Source organism: Gobius niger (assembly GCF_951799975.1).
Source record: "Gobius niger genome assembly, chromosome: 15".
In the NCBI taxonomy this organism is placed as follows: domain Eukaryota; kingdom Metazoa; phylum Chordata; class Actinopteri; order Gobiiformes; family Gobiidae; genus Gobius; species Gobius niger.
In genome coordinates, this window is record NC_136866.1 from 27,899,492 (window position 1) to 27,918,924 (window position 19,433).

A 19,433-nucleotide genomic window follows, 5' to 3' on the forward strand; every position below is an offset into this window, starting at 1 on the left:
GTTGGCGGGAGCAGGAGTCCGTATCAATGCCTCAGGAAGCACCAGATTCAGTAAATTCCAAACATGGTGGGTCAACGACAATCCAAACAATTATCCTAACCTTAAACATAATTGTTTTCCTGTTTCTAAACTTGGCCCTAACCAGTTACATATTGTCCGTATCAAACACATGCAACGGCAAAATAGCTGGGACCATCCGACTGTTGCCTGGCCTGCCAGACATGCTTTTTAAACAATATGTAGTCTGGGATTGTGCGTGATCTCAGCGATTTCCCGGTGATTGACAAACCGTATCAACCAATTAGAGAAATGCTGGGAACAGAAACACAGAGAGAAATTATTAAAAAACAAATGAGCCTCAGCAGCGGCTGCATGTGTGCGCTGGAGTTGCTGTCAGCACAGACAGAGCAGAGATGTGTTGGTGCTGAAAACAATGTCATTAGACTAAAGCTGGGGTGCTCGAACATTTTGTCTCCGAGGGCCAAAATGAAAAAGTGCCTGTGAGTCGCGGGCCAAACGCGGCGATGTCAAGCACGAAAAACACATATAACTGCAAATTATAAAGTTACTTTATTCTATTAACTTTTTAATTTTTAGGTAGCCTACATTTGCATTTGTTTCTATCCATGCAAATAACATGCTATATTCAAACAACTGGTAACTATGGCAAAAGCCTAATTTTAGTAAGACAAAACCAACATTTGTAGCAATTTACTGCCAAAAAACAAAAACAAAACAAACACCTGTATCTGCAGCACCTACAGTGACTTTACCTCATTCGTTCACTCAAAGAAAATGCCACACTAGATTATTTTGAAAGTGTCAGTTCAGCATAAATTCTTTTATAAGTCATTTTTTAACATATACTGTTGTTGACGTCAACAACCTTTGCAATAAAAAATTGAAAAACTGTGAAAGTTGATGCTATAACGCTCTGTAATTGATAAATACCAAGACACCACAACATTGTTCCCTTAACTTTGCGAAAGGAGTGAAACAGCGCCCCCAATTTGACGCTGGTGGTCAAAAAGTTTACTGCATCAATATTTACCATTGAGAATGAATGGAAGAGAGTTAGTATTGACCACACACAGCGCAAAAGTAGGTCACTCTCTGGCGGGCCAACAGAATTGTTTTGGTGGGACAAATTTGGCCCGCGGGGCCCCACTTTGGGCACCTCTGGAATAAAGTAAAAACCACTTATGTTCATCATGTACGATAAAAGCTGTGTGTGGCACGAGGACAGAACCTTGGCTGGTGATCGTAAAGGGCGTCATGTTCAACTGCCCCTGTGATCTAAAACTGCCTGAATGACTTTAAATAGTGCTGCTGGTTACTCCTTGGTACAAGACTGAAAAATGTGGTTTCTGCAGGCGCTTAAATGGAGACACAATACGAAAAATACATTAAGGCGTGTGGAGAAGTTGCGCCATGAAGTGTTTGTTACCGCGTTTGTCTTCCTTCATAGTTTCTATCAAAACGGGCATTGGGTCTCTGTCTCCAAACACTTCGGCATTGTCCACCAGAGCCTCCTTTACTGTTTTAAATCCCGCCAGAACCACCACCTTCTTCGGACCCAGCCACACCGTGAACACCGAGCCGTACTGCTGAGAAAGCTGTGGGACCAAAGAAACGGACATCAGGATTCATGCAACAAAAGCTGGCTTTGACAACAGCGTTGATTTTCTTGTGAGGTTTAAAATCAGAGTCGACAGTGATGCCAAGGCTGGTGGCTGAAGGACGATGGCCCTAAGATGGCACTTGATGTCACTCAAAGTTTCTATTGTAAAAACTGGGAGCAGGACGTCCAGCACAAAATATCTATCTTCACCTCCATCAGTGTGTTGTAGGGCTGCTTCAGATCCAGCTGCAGGAGGTTTCCCACCACGGGAAAAGGCCTGGGTCCCGGCGGTCCCTGGTCTGATCCCAGTCCATAGAACAGGTAGAACAAGAGCAGGACCAGGACTGCCACTAGAACCGTCCCGGGACTGGAGAGGAGCACGTCAGTGAAGCCCATCTCGCCTTCTCTCTGGTGAGCTGTGAACAGGAGACTTTAAAGCAGCTGTCCATAAATGATTGTATGAGCAGAAAGAGGCGTGTTGTTTCTGGGAGGGAGATAACAACGCTGAGGTAAAGCCTCACCCTATACATTATATCACAGATGGTCATGTGATTTTGAGAATGTGTACCTTTATACTTGAGTAGTATTTTTGTTGAGAAGTCTTTATTTTTACTCCATTACATTTGAAAAACCTCCTTTAGGAGAGTCTTTTAAACTGTTCAAGGGTCATACAACTGTCCACCACAAAGTCTTCTGTGCCTCATCCAAAGAACTCTTACTCCAAAAGAAAGAAAGACGGCGGCGTGAGTAAGACGGCAGGCACCTCTCTCCACCCAAAACTTGCCTAACTTTAATCACCTATCGATTACACTCTAGCCTTAATGCCAAGAAATTGAACAAAGGACTTTTGCCTGCCCAAACCACCCAGACAACCACCCAAAGATCGTGATGCTTCAGAGGATCTTATTGCTACCACAACTACCAGCCAGCCAGGTAGCACCGGCTTAGGTGCTAATGCCAGCGCTAGCCCTGAAGGAACTCCTCTTATGATGACTGACGCTCTGTTAAAGAGTATTTCTGCGGCAGTTGCTGAGGAGGGACAGCGCATCTTACGGTCTGTAAATCAGTCGCTTGGGAAACTTGAGATTAAAGTGGGTAACATGATGAAGCGCATTGATGATGCCGCGGCTACGACGGAGGCACTTGTTGCTCGCCAAGCTGAGGCTGAAACGTGCATCTCCCAGCTGGAGGATGACATCGCTCCATTAAAAGACCGACTGGACGCGTTGGAGAAAGCGAACAAGGAGCTGAAAGACAAAGTATCTGACCTGGAATGTCGGCGGAGACGGAAGAACATCAGGCTGATGAATCTAAAGGAGGCTATTGAACATCTGTAGTTTAAAAAACAAAATTTGTGAATTATCTTCTATTTTATTAGAATCAAATATTCACATAATGGCTCTTACAGAGACACACCTAGATGAAACTGTAGAAGATACAGCTTTAGCAATAGAAGGATATAATATTTTCCGACATGACAGGAATAAACATGGTGGAGGAACTGCATTTTATATTCAAAGTCATATCCCAATAAAAATAAGAAAGGATCTTGGTGTGTTAGGCATAGAAGCGCTTTGGCTTCAAGTACATCTTCCACATCGCAAGCCCATTCTGATGGCCTTTTTTTCCAGGCCACCAAGTGCTAATGCTGATCACCTGAATAATGTTTGTACAATGATCCAAAAAGCTACTGATACAAACCATGAAATGTTTATTCTTGGAGATATGAACATTGATTGGTTCTCTGATCATTGTTGCATGAAAAAAAATCTTAGTAATACAATTATGGTATGTAATCTTGTCCAACTAGTGAATTCACCTACAAGGATAAAAACTAATAGAGATGGGTTAACTACCTCGACATGTATTGATCATGTCTATACAAACTGTATGGAAAAGTGCTCAAGCATTATCTCAGTGGCTTCAGTGACCATAATGTTGTTGCTCTGGTTTTCAAGACAAAAATACCACGAGCTGGACCTAAAGTAATTTATAAAAGAATGTATATATTTCTTTTTCAGAATTTGATTTTATCAATGATGTGGAAAAGGTACAATGGGACACTGTGTTACAAAGCACACACGCTGAGATTGCATTGAACAATTTTTGTAAATTATTTTCAGCAGTATGTGATAAACATGCCCCAATTAGGAAACTTTCTGTTTCGATCGACAAGGTCTCCTTGGCTAGATGGGGATCTGAGGCAATCTATGGGAAAGGGACCGAATGAAAAAGGCAGCTGTGAAGTCTGGTGATTTTGAAGACTGGCAAGCTTATCGGTTACTGAGGAACAAAGTAACAAAAATGAATAGGCAAAAGAAAAAACAGTACTATTTTACCAAATTTAAAGACTGGAAAAAATAGTACACAAATATGGAGAATGATAAATGAACTTCTGTGTCGAGGCAAAATTAGTAAAATGTCTTCTTTCATTGAGATGAATGGTACATTTATTACCAAACCTTGTGAAATTGCAAACTATTTCAACAGTTACTACCAGGATAAAGTGAAAACAATGAGGAATGAGATGCCCCCAGTTAGTAGGAAACTGTCCGAAAAAATTATTCGAGAACAAATTGTTAGTGATAAGTATTGTTCATTTGTCTTTGAACCCGTTAAAACTGATGAAATTAAAAAATTATTGGAAAATATAAATTGTGATAAACCATGTGGAATTGATAATATGGATGGAAAACTTCTAAAGCTTGCAGCTAAATCAGTAGTCAAGCCTATATCTCACATTTTTAAAGTATGTTTTGATGAATGTACCTATCCAAATCTGTGAAAAATATCAAAAGTTGTTCCTATGATAAAAAATTCAAAACAGCCACTGACTGGTCAAAACAGCAGACCCATAAGCATCTTACCTGTCCTGAGCAAACTAATGGAGCAGGTGATATATAAACAAATTCAGAACTATTTTGAAGTGAATCACCTTAATTCTGACGTCCAACATGCATACAAAGCAGGCTACTCAACCAGCACAGCACTAACAACTCTGACTGACGACTGGCTGGGACAAATCGATAACAAGCAATTGGTAGGAATTGTGTTTCTGGACTTCAGTGCAGCATTTGACTTGGTTGATCATCAACTTCTACTTGAGAAACTACAAGCATATGGTTTTTCAAACACAGCTATCAGTTTCTTAAGTAGTTATTTGGTTGACAGAACACAATGTGTTGCCTTCAATGGTTCCCTTTCAGATACAATAGCCCTAACCTGTGGAATTCCACAGGGCAGCTGCCTAGGTCCTCTTCTTTACAGTGTTTATGTAAATGATATGTCATATGTTTTACGAAAGGCCTGTATGACTGTATATGCAGACGATACAACAATGTATGTTTCTGCCTCTACCGTCGACCAGGTCAAAAACATGCTCCAACAGGAGCTAATGTCTACTTATGAATGGGTGATCGAGAACAGGTTAAAATTGAATGTATTAAAAACAAAGTGAAGCTAACGGAGAGCGCAAGTCCTTCAAAGACCCCAACAAGGCCGAAGCTTTCCTCTCAACCTTCACATGACTGGTAAAGTTGGCCTAATTTTCTAAATTTGTTCATGATAAACTATTGATGCTTGATTTGACTGTCACGGAATATGGGGTGCAATGCGTCACATATGGAGAGTTGCAAAATGGACATTGAGAATGTTTTGGATAGTAGTCCAACCTCTTTTGTTTTGTTTATTTTTATGTTTTCCTTCTACTTCACATGGCGTTTCACTACTGGAAAAGTATAGTGTGGTCCTAAGCTCTGTTAATACTTACTCCCTAAAATATTGTGTTACAATAAAACAATGGGATTTTTTTTTTTTTTTCCTACCTTGGAAAAAACCTATCCCAACAACTTTGTCCACCAGCGGGTGCCAATTATAAAAAAAAAATGTAAAGGGTAACTATCCCAGCTCTTGTTATTTTACAGCCACTTGTAAAATGGAAGAAACAAATATCATTAACACAATGAAATGTTCATACTCACCTGGTGCTGATGGTATTTGTAGTAAGACTCTTAAAGCCATTGTGAATGTAATAGCTGAACCACTTGCTTATATAATAAATCTATCTTTACTGCATGGTATTGTTCCTAACCAGACTAAAGTGGCAAAATAATACCAGTATATAAGTCTGGGGAGAAAAATGACACACAAAATGACAGACCTATATCAGTTCTACCAACCATGTCAAAAGTACTTGAAAGAGTGGTCTACTCAAGAGTTGTGAACTACTTAGATAAACAGAACATATTGGTATCTTCACAATATGGCTTTAGGAAAAATAGCAGTACAGGTATGGCCATTTTAGATCTTGTTGAAAAAATAAATGATGCTTTAGAAAGGGGAGAAATCGGCGCTGGTGTATTTCTCAACCTTTCAAAGGCATTCGATCCGATCGATTTTGGAAGACAGCAATATGTGAACATAAATGGGGTAAATTCTACGATGGCATTGATTTTGGGGTTCCACAGGGATCCCTTCTGGGACCTCTTTTGTTTATTGTCTATGTTAATGATTTTGTACATTGTTCTAGTGATATCCACAAAGTACTTTTTGCTGATTACACAAATTTGTTTGTGTTACATAATCGCATGGATCAGCTTGAGAAACACATATATGAGCAATTGGTTAAGGTAAATAATTGGTTTAAATGTAATAAATTATCGCTAAACATTAGTAAAATGTTTTATATTATTTTCCGATTAATTAATCAAAAGTACAGTGATTAGGTCATAAATATCTCAATAGATGGCAAAGATATTAAGAAAGTTCATTCTATAAAATTCTTAGGAATCCACATTGATCTGTTTCTAAATTTCAAAAAACATATTGATGAGTTACTTAAAAAATTGTCCAAAATTGTAGGTCTGTTTTTCAAGTTGAGCCAATTGCTCCCACATGTTGCGCTCTTGTCCTTGTATAGATCTCTGTTTGAGCCTCACGTGAACTATTGTAACTTTATTTGGAACAATACTTACTCTACCCACACTACTAAACTTCTGGTATTACAAAAGAAAGCAATAAGGTCCATGAGAAATTCTCCCACAAATGCTCTCTTCCACAGATAGGGCCTCCTTAAAGCTTCCTGAAATTAATCTTTATCATAATGCATATACTGTGTATAATGTTGTAAACAGGTTAAATCCTATACTCACCCGTTCTCAACATGATACTAGGAAAAAGTTGCTGTTAACAGGGAAATATAGGAAATTAAAATATACTAGTTTCAGCATATGCCACAGTGGTCCAAACCTATGGAATGAGTTGGAGGACTTAAAACAATCTCCTACTTTAACTATATTTAAAAGGAGACTAACTTCTGGAGAGCTATGCTTCTGGTTTGCTTGCGGCCTAGGACTCCCAGGGTCCTACTGGTTTCTCTCTGTGCATGGAAACATTTTTGAGGCACAAGGTATTACATTGATACAAGGTTACGAAACTGTTTGATTGTTTGGATTGTAACTAGGACCGGACTAGTTAACAAATGCAATGTATTCTAATTACAATTTATTTTCCAGTAATGATTAAAAAAAATAATAATAATAATAAAAATAATAATAAAAATAATAATAATAATAATAATAATAATAATAGTAATACGTTGGACTGTCAAAGCCCACACAGTACAGCCCCGCTGATACTTCAGCAGGATTACATATTCCATGTGAAGGCCAAAAAAAAAGAAAGTGTATACATATATATGTAAACATATGTATAAATGAACATTATATATTGTTGACAGGCCACCTGTTTTGTGGTGATATTGTCCGCCTTCACCTTTTGGAAGATGTCAGCGGGAATTAGTTTTATTTGAGCCATTCTTACGTGTTTTTTATGCTAAGTATCTTTGCCCAGGGTGGTGGGTTATGGACCCCTGTTGATAAGCTTTTAGCTTTTTGAGTGTCCATTTTCACAATGTAGCACTTGCTTGATGGGTTATAAGTTGAATTTCCTGATTGTATGTGCAAAGTTGTGAAATAAACTAAACTAAACAAACTAAAAACATTTGGTGCAAAGCAGCAGAAAGCCTTTCTGTCTTAACACAGTCCTGAGACCTCAACTGGTGAGAATTTGACCTGACATCTATTACGTTTAAAGAGGGGGTATTATGCTTTTTTCAGTCACATAGCACCAGTCTAAATCACACTACAATGATGACGAAACCTTCTGTTGGTCTGTAAATGCAGTATTTTAGAAGAACTGCCTTGTATAAAATGTCTCTCTCAAAATGGCTGTAGTGAATGTCTTGAAATAGGCTTCTGTCTCTTTAAGAACCTCTGAGCCTTTAGACACGCCCCCTCCACACGCTGTCTGTGGCATCAGTGGGGAGGGGGCTCTGCTGAGGAGCAGTGGTTGGTTACTCGGCTGGTGACGAAAGCTCGGAGGCGTCTCCAGGAGGTGGGGGCGTTCCTAGGAGGACTCAGGCAAACCTATCCCTAAAATGGCCGCCATCAGAGTTTTTACAGATTACTCAAAAATACGTGAATGTGCCAAGGCAACACTTCAGGCATGTTTTTAATGAGGGAATGACATAATAACATGATGTAAGGCTTGAAAAGGTCGATTTTGCATAATAATAAAGGAACATTAAGGCAGGACACCAAAAAGAAGGTTGTAAATTAATAGAAGATAAAGCTTCTAGAGATTCCTACCCCACTTGAGCATATGCTGTACAGTAGATCACAGGCGGGTCCTATAACCATCTAAAGGGCCTTTCTCACCGGCATGGAGACTAGTTAGAGGCTCGAGTTGCCGCTGGTCGTGAAGATGTCCCTGAGACGTCCCCTGGAGATAAGGAGTCTCCAGCAAGCTGAATTCTCGTGATATTTACAATATATACAAACACACAAGAATCCATCTTGAACCGCTCCTGCCTTCACTGTTCGGGACAGAACAAAAATGTAAAAACGCCGCGATCACAAAGCACTTTCTTCAAAACTAAACAGTGAATGGATTCGTGGTGTTCTTGATCCAATTAGCAGTAAATGCTGCTCCAAACGTGCAACCTCTTTCCCAACGATTTAAAGATGTCTGAGATTGATGTGAAAATGTTATTGGCTCTGTTATATCAAGTTAGTCCCAAGCAGTTGTGTCACGAATACTATTTGTTATTTGTCCTCAACCTGTGAGACGTTCCTGCAACTTTTTATACCTTTTCAGGTATAATAACAAAGAGACTCCATACAACTCTTTGAGATCTCCTTGGTGTCCGACAGGTCTCGGAGACATTGCAGAACCGTCTCACAGGTTGAGGATAATAAATAGTGTTCTCAATATTGCCACAGCTACTTGAGAGTTGCAGAGATTTGATGTGGCTGTTATATTTAACAGGCCGTAACGCTCGCCAATAAAAGGTCATCGAGACATTGGTTACTGTGTGCAGAGGTGAGACAGTTTATGAAGTCAGCCTGAACTGTTGGGCAATCTTTATGGGCTCAGATTGAAAACTCCAGTCGCAGGAAAGCAGCTGAAATATGTTCACAAACAAAAAAAACTTTCAATGTTTACTCTTGTCTGTCAGATCCTCCCTTTTTTTCATATGCATTCCTAATGTAGTAGAAAGTCTTGGCTTTCAATGAGGTATCACACTGGCATATAGGCAGTAGGTTTCATAGACAACTAATCAACTAAACATTAATAATAGAAGTAGTTGTTGAAGTACTTTAGTAATTTTAGGTGTAGCCTGGTACTTCAGTTATGTTTCCATGGCTGTGCAGAGGTGAAAGTTCTCCTTTAACCTTAGCTCCAGTTGGAGTCGTGCTGTTTCTGATAAAAACGTATTCAACTATAAAAGTCGAGAGTTTCTTATCTGGATTTTCAGGCTGTTAACGTTTAACGTAAACACAAAAATGGTATTGATAACGTCAGTATTGTAAACGTTAAGAGAAAACTGTAAATGTAACTCCAACATCATGAACAAAAAAGTAGCATAGATAGGAAAAACGTTCATTTACGCCTTATGTTTTCATTCTTCACTTCACAAGTTTCGTGTACGATTAACAAGCTATGGTTGCAATAAATTTATTTCTGACCTTTTTTTTAAACATGGATTTTGTCACTTTTATAAAGTTTGGCTTGTGCACAATCTTTGTTTATTATTATTAAATATGCACTTGTCAGTCAACAGTGGTTGTGCATGAATCACTCGAGGATGGGGCGATTGGTTTATGGGATGGCACATAGCTCCTAATCACTGGTTAGTTAGCACCAGAGGCCCCTATGCTAACAGTGGATGGATAAGTCTCTCTAAGTCTGGCTTTGACACTATTCCTCTGATCTGAGCCATGTTTTTCAGATGGTAAAAGCTGCTGATGTTATTGCTTTGATGTGGCTGTTTAAGTTCAGGTCTGAGTCCATGATTACTCCTAGATTTCGCAAAAAAGTGTAATTTTTGAAGAATGTCAGAAGCAGAAAACAAGCGCATGTTTGTGGGCGGAGCCTCAAAGGCCATGACGTCACGGAGTGAAGCGCGATCAACTTATTATGTACATAAAGACATGAGTAAACTGCGCGTTTATTAGTAAAAACTTACAATTCACTGTTAGTCCAGCTAATCCACCTCTGCACCCAAAACAAATCCACATGGTCCAAAGAGCGACTGATAGTTTTCCAACTTCGAAGGTTTAAACTCTTCATCCCTGTGTCCGCGTGTTTCATTTTGCCCTTTAGACGAGTTAGCGCAACTTTGTAGCTGATTTTACACGTAAAATCACCAGGACCTGAAGCTGCCGTATATATCTATATATATATATGTATAATTTGTGTTTCCTGTTTGTTTGGGCTGAGTGTTTCCCTGGGATTAACCTGGCAGGCACTGCAGCTGCGCCGCCCATATATCTTTCTAGACCAGGGGTGCCCAAAGTGGGGCCCGCGGGCCAAATTTGGCCCGCCGACACAATTCTGTTGGCCCGCCAGAGAATGACCTACTTTTGCGCTGCGTGTGGTTAATACTAACTCTCTTGTTAACTAATTCTCAATGGTAAATATGGATGCAGTACACGTTTTGACCACGAGCGTCAAATTGGGGGCGCTGTTTCACTCCTTTCGCAAAGTTAAGGAAACACTGTTGTGGTGTCTTGGTATTTATCAATTACAGAGCGTTGTAGCATCAACTTTCACAGTTTTCCAACTTTTATTGCAAAGGTTGTTACATCAACAACAGTTTATGTTAAAAAGTGACTTATAAAAGAATTGATGCTGAACTGACACTTTTAAAATAATCTAATGTGGCATTTTCTTTGAGTGAACGAATGAAGTAAAGTTACTGTAGGTGCTGTAGATACAAGTGTTTGTTTGTTTTTTGCACTAAATTGCTGCAGTTCGTTTTAACCCCTTAACTCCCACCTGAACCGAGCACATTTTCTCCAGTTTGGCTTTACCCCAGTCCAAAAGCTTCTGGAAAAAAGCTATGAAAATAGCAACAAAACTGAGACGAAAACAATGATGGAAATGTGACAAAAAAGTGACTAAAAATTGATGAAAAAGTAGCAAAAATGTCAAAAAATGTCACAAGAAATTGCCAAAAAATGGATGAAAAAAATTACAAAAAATTGACAAAAAATTACAAAAAATTGACAAAATATTACAAAAAATTGACAAAAAACGACAAAAATTTGATTAAAAAAATTGATGAAAAAATGACCAAAATATAACAAAAAAATGACAAAAATGTGACAAAAAAATGACAAAAATTTCATTAAAAAATGTGACAAAAAATGACTAAAATGTGACAAAAAATGACAATAATGTGATAAAAAATAACAAAAAATGGATTAAAAAAATGACAAAAAATGACCAAAATGTGACAAAAAAATGTGACAAAAAATGAAAAAAATGTGACAAAAAAAACTATAATGTGATAAAAAAAAATGGATGAAAAAATGAAAAAAATGTGATCAAAAATTGACAAAAAAAGATCCTCTCGGTTCAGGCGGGAGTTAAGAGGTTAATATAGCATGTTATTTGCATAGATAGAATCAAATGCAAATGTAGGCTATTGAAAAAATAAAAAGTAAATAAAATAAAGTTACTTTATAATTTGCAGTTATATGTGTTTTTCGTGCTTGACATCGGCGTGTTTGGCATTTTGGCCCTCGGAGACGAAAAGTTTGGGCCCCTGTTCTAGACTGTGACAAAACTGGCCAATTCTCCTCGATTAAAACACACCCCGCGATTAAAGGTCCTATATCATGCAAAATCGACTTTTTAGAGCTTTTGGCCATGTTGTTATGCTATTTCCTTATCAAAAACACCCCCAGAGTGGTTTGTGGCTTCATTCACGCAGCTCTCAGTAATCCTCCTGAATCCTGCTCTCTGAGGCTCCGCCCTCTCCTGGTGAACGACTGAGTGTTCAGTTGTGTCGTAACAGCGGAACGGAAGTGCTCGACGTCTGTAAAACAATGTCTTACAGCCTGATTTTAATTTGTAAAACAGCTTTTTCATTATTTCTGTCGTAAGAGAGATGAAAGCGGGGGAAAAAAAAAAAAAAACAGCCAAAACAGACACATCCCCTGAGCGTCTGAACAGATCAGTCATGTTTGCGCTGCAGCTGAAGATGGAGCTCGTTATAACTGGACACACCTGTTCTCACGGAGAAAAAGAAGCGCGTTTGGCTACGAGGACGGGAGTTTGTTCAACTTCTTTCAAGAAGAGGCCAATCGAAGTTTTTTTCTCTGGGATTCAGCGACTATCACCAAAATGGTGTTTTTCTGTGACTGTTTGGTGAACCTTCGCCAGAATCAAAGTGGATTAACTTTTATAACCAACGCAAGTCCCATAATGTAAACAGCGATGGACCAGAGCGGTGAGTCAGTCCAAACGCGGGTTAGCTTGTGTGTTAGCATATTAGCTTGTGTGTTAGCATACTAGCATGTGTGTTAGCCATTTATGAAGCTGTGTTGCAGATGTCAACTCCGTATAACTGCATCGTGAAGTAACTTCACTTATTGCTGTTTATTTATATTACGGTAAAGTATGTGCGGAGAGAGGGGGCGGAGTTAACTGAATCGAAGCGTTGTGTCTTCCGGGTTCGAAAAATACCTCCAGAAAACACTTATATTTATCACAAAAATGAGTGCTCCATAGTGGTAGAGGTACAATATATCATATACATGTCTATACTTAACTTTGGAATGGCTAAAATAGCATGATATAGATCCTTTAACGTGATCGACCTTTATTAAATCTCAGTTAGAGAAAAATTTGATTAATTGCCCAGCCCTATGTTATTTAAAGACATGGGACGGCACAGAGATGGTGAGGCTCGGGGTTCAGGGTGGAGCCGACGCGCGGGATCAGCTCCAGTTCCTCCTCGCTGACACCAGGGGGCGGCGTGAAGCGGAAACGCTGCATCAGAGTCACAAAGAAGATGAACAGCTCCATCCGGGCCAGGCCTTCACCCAGACAAATCCTGCGGCCTGTGAGAGGGAGGAGCCACGTTAAAAAGACAATACAAATGAATGTATAAATCGATAACATTCTTATTATTATTATTCACCTGCGGAGAAAGGCATGAAGGCGTCTCTCTTGACGAACTTCCCATCTTTGTCGAGGAAGTGAGCGGGATGGAAGCTGCGAGGCTTTTCCCATTGGCTCTCATCGTAGAGGACCGAGGTGAGGAGGGGGTACACTGTGGTGCCCTACAGGGAGACGAGGCGGGTTAGAACTTGGCATGGGCGTAGGTTTGCGTGGGGACCATGGGGACATGTCCGCACCAATATTTCAGGATGGCCAAGTTGTCCCGACCAACATCATGTGGAGATCTGCATATTGTATGATAAGACTAAGACTTGACTCACATGTGGCACTTTAGGCTTGTGAGAGGACGATCGGCATTACAACACCTTTTGCTTTGCGTTGATTGGCCAAATATTCGCGGAGATATTCATATTTTCAGGCCGTCATAAATGACCCCAAAGACCACGAGTGTAACTATTTGCTCTCATTCAAAAATGAAACATTTTTCAAAAACAGAACCTGCTCTACCTTTGAGCCTCTCCCAGTGCCCAATTCACCAGTTATATCCACTTCAGGATTTTCAGTGTTACAGGGCCATTTTTGCCTCAAAATTTGACTTTTTTTACATAAACATGTCCAGCCGACTCAAAAAATAATAAAAAACGGTATATTTACTATCAGTGCATTTTTATGAAGTCAAACTAAAGATAGAACCCACATTTATTTCATTCATATTTGAGTGAAATATTAGAGAAACAAAATGGGGTCAAAAATTACCCCAGGTGACCACGAGTGTAACTGCATTATGGGGCACACAAGGGTTGAACAGAGCCCTTTGCCTTTGCTCTGACACTGACCTTTTTGATGAAGTGTCCCTGGAAGGTGATGTCCCGGGTCGTCCTGTGGGGGAGGGACATGGGGACGATGTTTGCGATTCTCTGCGTCTCGTGGATGACGGCGTCGGTGAACGGCAGGTCCTTCCTGTCCTCAGTCAGAACCTGGCGACTTCCGATCACTCCGGAGATCTCCTCACGGACCTGGTCTGAGAGACGAGAAAAACAGAAGAATGATTGGTGCGATCAGAACTTGTAAGACTTTCATTTTTCATCCTTTGTTGCACACAAGTTCAGCCCAGGACAATAACATCACTGTGCTCAGTTCATGTTTTATTTTGTTGGCCGCCTGCCAATCGGGGTCAGGCAGGACAAAGGAGAGCACTAACCATCAGAGAGGGTGCAAAGTTCACTGAAGGATGTTAGTATTTAACTGAGGCTCTGCAGTAAACGATTGTGATGGTTCTTGTGCAAATCCTCCCTACAAAGAGATTTATTTACTTATTGAGACAAGCCCCTTGAAATCTCTGGATTTTGAGAAGTGCAGGCCGGTTCTCATGTCAATGACCTCAGCTGGTGAAAACTAGTGTTTGCTTTGGTGCCAACAAATAATGTTTTTAACACGTAGCCAGTAGAGGTTTTCTTGAAATATTTGTTGATTTGTGCAAGACATCGCTCATCCTTATTGGGAAAATAGCAAGAGAGGAAGGACTCTGACCTGCAGAGATCACACTCAGAAGTAGGTATGGGGATTGAGAACCGGTTCTACTTGAGTAATCCATCAGAACATGTGTCTCCTTCATTAACAATGCCTCTCCTCGATGCCTTTGCGTTGCAGCCTCTTTATATTATAAATCTGCAGCCGCTGCAGATTCACGCCTGCAGATTCAAGCACCACTTTCACTTCATCTCAAACTAAAGTCTCGGCTGTTTTAGGATCGGCACTGCACGTCGTAGCGAGTTTATATGAATCTGTCCTCTCTATAAACGCTCATAAACTGCAACGACTTGAAGAACCAAAGCAAAGCACACGTGCTGAAACATGTGCATCTGTCGCTCGGATTATTCAGAAACTCCAGCGCAGAGGAGCTGACAAAGGAAATCCTTCGACCATCGAAAAAACCTCGCAAACCCCCTGATGTGGTGCGTATTACCCTGTAAGTGTGGGTACTTGGCCATGATGAGCAGGCCCCATCTCAGCGTGGTTGCCGTGGTGTCTGTGCCGGCGGCGAACAGCTGCATAACTGTCTGCAGCAGGTTGTCCTCGTCGAACGGACTGTTGGGAACTCCCTCCTCCTGAAGGACAACACATCAATACGGAACAAAGTACTGCAATCTCGGTTCCAGAAATAAAAATTTGGTGTTCTTCAGTTAAAAAGAGCCAAAACATTTTATTTTATATAAGACCAGTGTTGTTTTTTTCATACCATACCAGTTTCGACTGCTCCCTTTCTGCAGTCTTCCTCAGAGTTGATCACATGATGTTGCTGTGACATTTCTTGTCAGGTTCTGGCACTGTTTTTTAAGGAGGCAATTGAAATTGGAAACATGCCCCAGGACAGTAAACCCGGATGAGGGGGCCTTCTTTCTTTCACACGCCTGGGACGCTGTACTGAAGAAGTCAGACCGTTGTCCGACCTCCACCGGCTGGAGAACAGCACCAAAACCTGTGTAAATCAGCTGACAAGACACATCACAGCAACAAACTCTGAGGAAGACTGCAGAAAGTGAGCCGGCGAAACTGTCTGTCTGAAATAAAACACAACATGCTTTTGTCTTGAGTTGAACACACAACCTACGGACTGAGAATCAGGATAAGCCTCACCTTTTTCTGTCGAACCAAAAACGAGTCCACGAACCCCCGACACATCTGGGGGTTGAGCGTCTCCCTCAAGTTCTTGAAGAACTGCCTGTTCTGATTCTCGGTCTTTACTCTCAGCTTTATGAATTCATTCCTCTTCGGCAGCAGACGTCCGAGCCACGGGAACATGTTATAAATCTAAAATAAAAGCAAGTATTTAGCTAGTACTTACTCACAACATACCATTGTAACAATGTTAAAGCTTAATATTACACAATGTCTCCAGTGAAGATTACCTGCACTGATGGAGACCCAGCAAGCTGCAAAATTCTGTTGGCGTCATTGACTAAAGTCACAAACTCAGGGTCGTCATACTCAAAGCGACTCCCGTAGACCATGGAGCAGATTATATTGGAGACGGCATGGTTCATCGGCTGTGTGGTGTCGAACGGTTTTCCTATCAAGTACATGAATAGTTAAAGGTTTGCTCATATGGGTCCAGTGGTGACTTGAGGTGTGAAGATTTCAAAGTCTCACCTTTAAAGTTCTTGCAGACGTCGCAGAGATACTGGGCCTCCTCGGTGATCTTGTCCTCGCACGCTCTCTTCCCCATCCCATAGTCTCTCAGGTTCGCCAGAGCGAAGCGCCGCACCTCCCTCCACGGCTCGCCGTTGGACCATATCACTCCTGGACAGAGCCAGAAACATCTGCTGAGTCTTGAAGAGTGCGAATAGTAGAGGGCCTAAGACAGACCCCTGAGGGGATTTCACTACTGATCCCGTGATTGGGACAGTGGGAGTATGTTCAGATATGAACAATTTGAAACATCTGGGCATTTTCAATGTAACGCCCCCTCCTCGGTGAAAACAATCACCTTATTGGATTGTGCCTTTGTCTGTGAATGACATATTGTGTACGATAAATTTAACAAAGTTGCCTAAAAGCTGTTATGAGATTCGATGCTCCAACCATGACATGATAGAGAAGAATTTTCATTCTTTACCTTCTCCAAGGACCCTGAACGTTGGAAAAAGCGGGTCAAAGCTAATCCAAACCATTTTCCTACCCTTAACCTTCATTAAGCGTTTTCCAACTCATGGCCCAAACCTTAACCAGTCACATATTGTCCATATCATTCATGTTCATGTGTGATGAAAAGCTGTGTTTTGGCACGATGACAGACTGGTTGGTGATCTTAAAGGATAGGTGTCATGTTCAACTGCCCCTGTGAACTTAAACTGAAACTTCCTGAACAACTTTAAATAGTGTTGATGGTTAGACTAATAGTGTGGCCACACTAGCCCTGATTATTTGGCCTTTGACCCTAATCTTCATTGACATTCTGGGTCAGCCGTGAGATAATTGGTAGGACCAAAATACCCATGAGATTTGGGCTTGGATATCAATATAAAAACGTAATAAATTAAGCCGTGTTGACAAATAGAGCCGTTAAGTTACAATTTGCTGAATAATTCTCAGAGTTTGTTACCGTGTTTGTCTTTCTTCATTGTTTCTGTAAAAATGTGAAATTCTTCTCTGTCCCCAAACACCTCGGCGTTGTCCACCAGAGCCTCTTTCACCGTTTTATATCCCGCCAGAACCACCACCTTCTTCGGACCCAGCCACACCGTGAACACCGAGCCGTACTGCTGAGAAAACTGAGACCAAACAAACGGACATCAGAATTCATTCAGGATACATTCACACAGCAGGGAATCTAGGAAATGTATGTCATAATTGTAGTCAAAGTCATATTTTTGCTGACTAAAATTAAACTAAAACTAAATTACACGTAGTTAATATCTTCCTCCTGTGATCCTGCCCTAAGTCGCTTTTTAGGAACATGCTCCTTCAATGCTGGGGAGGAGGAGTCTAAATCTGCCATGATTTCCCTCTTTTGAACGTGGTCATAATGGCAAACAGGGAGGAGTGAGGAGGTTAGGTTAGGTTAGGAGTTGTATATTATTTTTTACGGTCTATGGTTGGAAGGAATGGCAATCCTGGCGGCCATCTTGTGACTGACTCTTTTAGTGCTCAAGACAGAGCGAGTCAAAACAAGACTTAAAATAGTTCTAGTTCTAATTGATTAATTCTATCTTTATGTTTTATTGATTGTATTTGTTTTCTTATATTTATACAACTGTGAAGCAATTTGAATTGCCTTGTGTATGAACTGTGCTACAAATAAACGTGCCTTGACCAATGAAATGTAATCAAACTCCACTTATTTTCTTGATACTGGTTTTATCAATTTTTATCATTTTTTGTTATCTCATGACTCTGATCTTTCCATCCATCCATTTTTTTCCGCTTTATCCGGGCCGGGTCGCGGGGGCAGCAGTCTCAGCAGAGATGCCCAGACTTCCCGATCCACACACACCTCCTCCAGCTGTTCTGGGGGGACCCCGAGGCGACACCAGGCCAGCTCAGACAGACATAGTCCCACCAGCGTGTCCTGGGTCTTCCACGAGGCCTTGTCCCACTTTTTGATCAGTTTGATAATTGTGACTGATCGAGTGCCCTTATGTCGTATCTGCTTGAGTGTCCCATCATAGGACTGCTCTTACTATATCCAATGTTAATAAATTCCCCAATATTATGCATCGTAATATATCGTTACAATGCACTCTGATCAATAAATTACTTTTGCATTTTTACTATTTAAATGTTTACAATTTTAGTGCAATGACAGAATACATTTTTTTTCGGACCTTTGGCCTCTGTGAATTAGCTTTAAAGTTTGAGAACCCCTGCTCTAAAGACGGGGAGCAGGACGTCCAGAGCAAAATATCTATCTCACCTCCATCATTGTGTTGTAGGGCCTCTTCAGATCCAGCTGCAGGAGGTTTCCCACCACGGGAAAAGGCCTGGGTCCCGGCGGTCCCTGGTCTGATCCCAGTCCATAGAACAGGTAGAACAAGAGCAGGACCAGGACTGCCCCGAGAACCGTCCCGGGACTGGAGAGGAGCACGTCAGTGAAGCCCATCTCGCCTTCTCTCTGGTGAGCTGTGAACAGAAGTTTAGCTTTCAAACAGCTGTATGTGTGTGTTAGCGTGTGTGTTAGCGCGTGTGTTAGCGTGTGTGTTAGCTTGTGTGTTAGCCATTTACGAAGCTGTGTTGCAGATGTCAGCTCCTTATAACTGCATCGTTAAGTAACTTCACTTGTTGCTGTTTATTTATATCACGGTAAAGTTGTATGTGCGGAGAGAGGGGGCGGAGCTAACTGAATCGAAGTGTTGTGCTTCCGGGTTTGAAAAATACCTCCAGAAAACGCTTATATTTATCACAAAAATGAGTGCTCCATAATGGTAGAGGTACAATATATCATATAAATGCCTATACTTCACTTTGGAATGGCTAAAATAGCAGATACAGATCCTTTAAATTGATTGTACACTAGTATTACCGCATGTGCCCAGTAGAGGGTGCTGCAAGTGTTGCTGTAAGCACACCTCCATCTTGTGGAAAAGCCAAGACAGCACTTTTAAGGTACTCATTGAAAAATGTGATAAAATCATTACGAAATGGTGTTCATAACCGTGTATTTTGGGTAGAACAAAGCCAATTGCCAGAGGTACTGGCTCTCGCCTCCCCGGCCGCCTCTCGCTCTCGCCTCCCCGGCCGCCTCTCGCTCTCGCCTCCCCGGCCGCCTCTCGCTCTCGCCTCCCCGGCCCTCTCCTCACACTCTCCCGGCCACCTCTCGCTCTCGCCTCCCCGGCCGCCTCTC

At 41.1% G+C, this 19,433-nt stretch overlaps 2 protein-coding genes across 2 annotated transcripts; both read right to left on the reverse strand.

Annotated features, from left to right (window-relative positions):
- Nucleotides 1-301: 301 nt before the first annotated feature.
- Nucleotides 302-2,017, reverse strand: LOC306975089 (cytochrome P450 2K1-like; the record flags this gene model as incomplete). Its single annotated transcript, XM_079572510.1, has 3 exons — nt 302-312; nt 1,448-1,616; nt 1,832-2,017. 3 exons carry the CDS (start codon nt 2,015-2,017, stop codon nt 302-304), a joined length of 366 nt encoding a protein of 121 aa, XP_079428636.1.
- A 10,827-nt stretch (nt 2,018-12,844) lies between these two features.
- On the reverse strand, nt 12,845-18,692 carry LOC306975355 (cytochrome P450 2K1-like; the record flags this gene model as incomplete). Its single annotated transcript, XM_079572875.1, has 9 exons — nt 12,845-13,032; nt 13,113-13,254; nt 13,930-14,114; nt 15,060-15,201; nt 15,731-15,904; nt 16,003-16,163; nt 16,244-16,393; nt 17,196-17,364; nt 18,507-18,692. 9 exons carry the CDS (start codon nt 18,690-18,692, stop codon nt 12,845-12,847), a joined length of 1,497 nt encoding a protein of 498 aa, XP_079429001.1.
- Between the last annotated feature and the right edge of the window lie 741 nt (nt 18,693-19,433).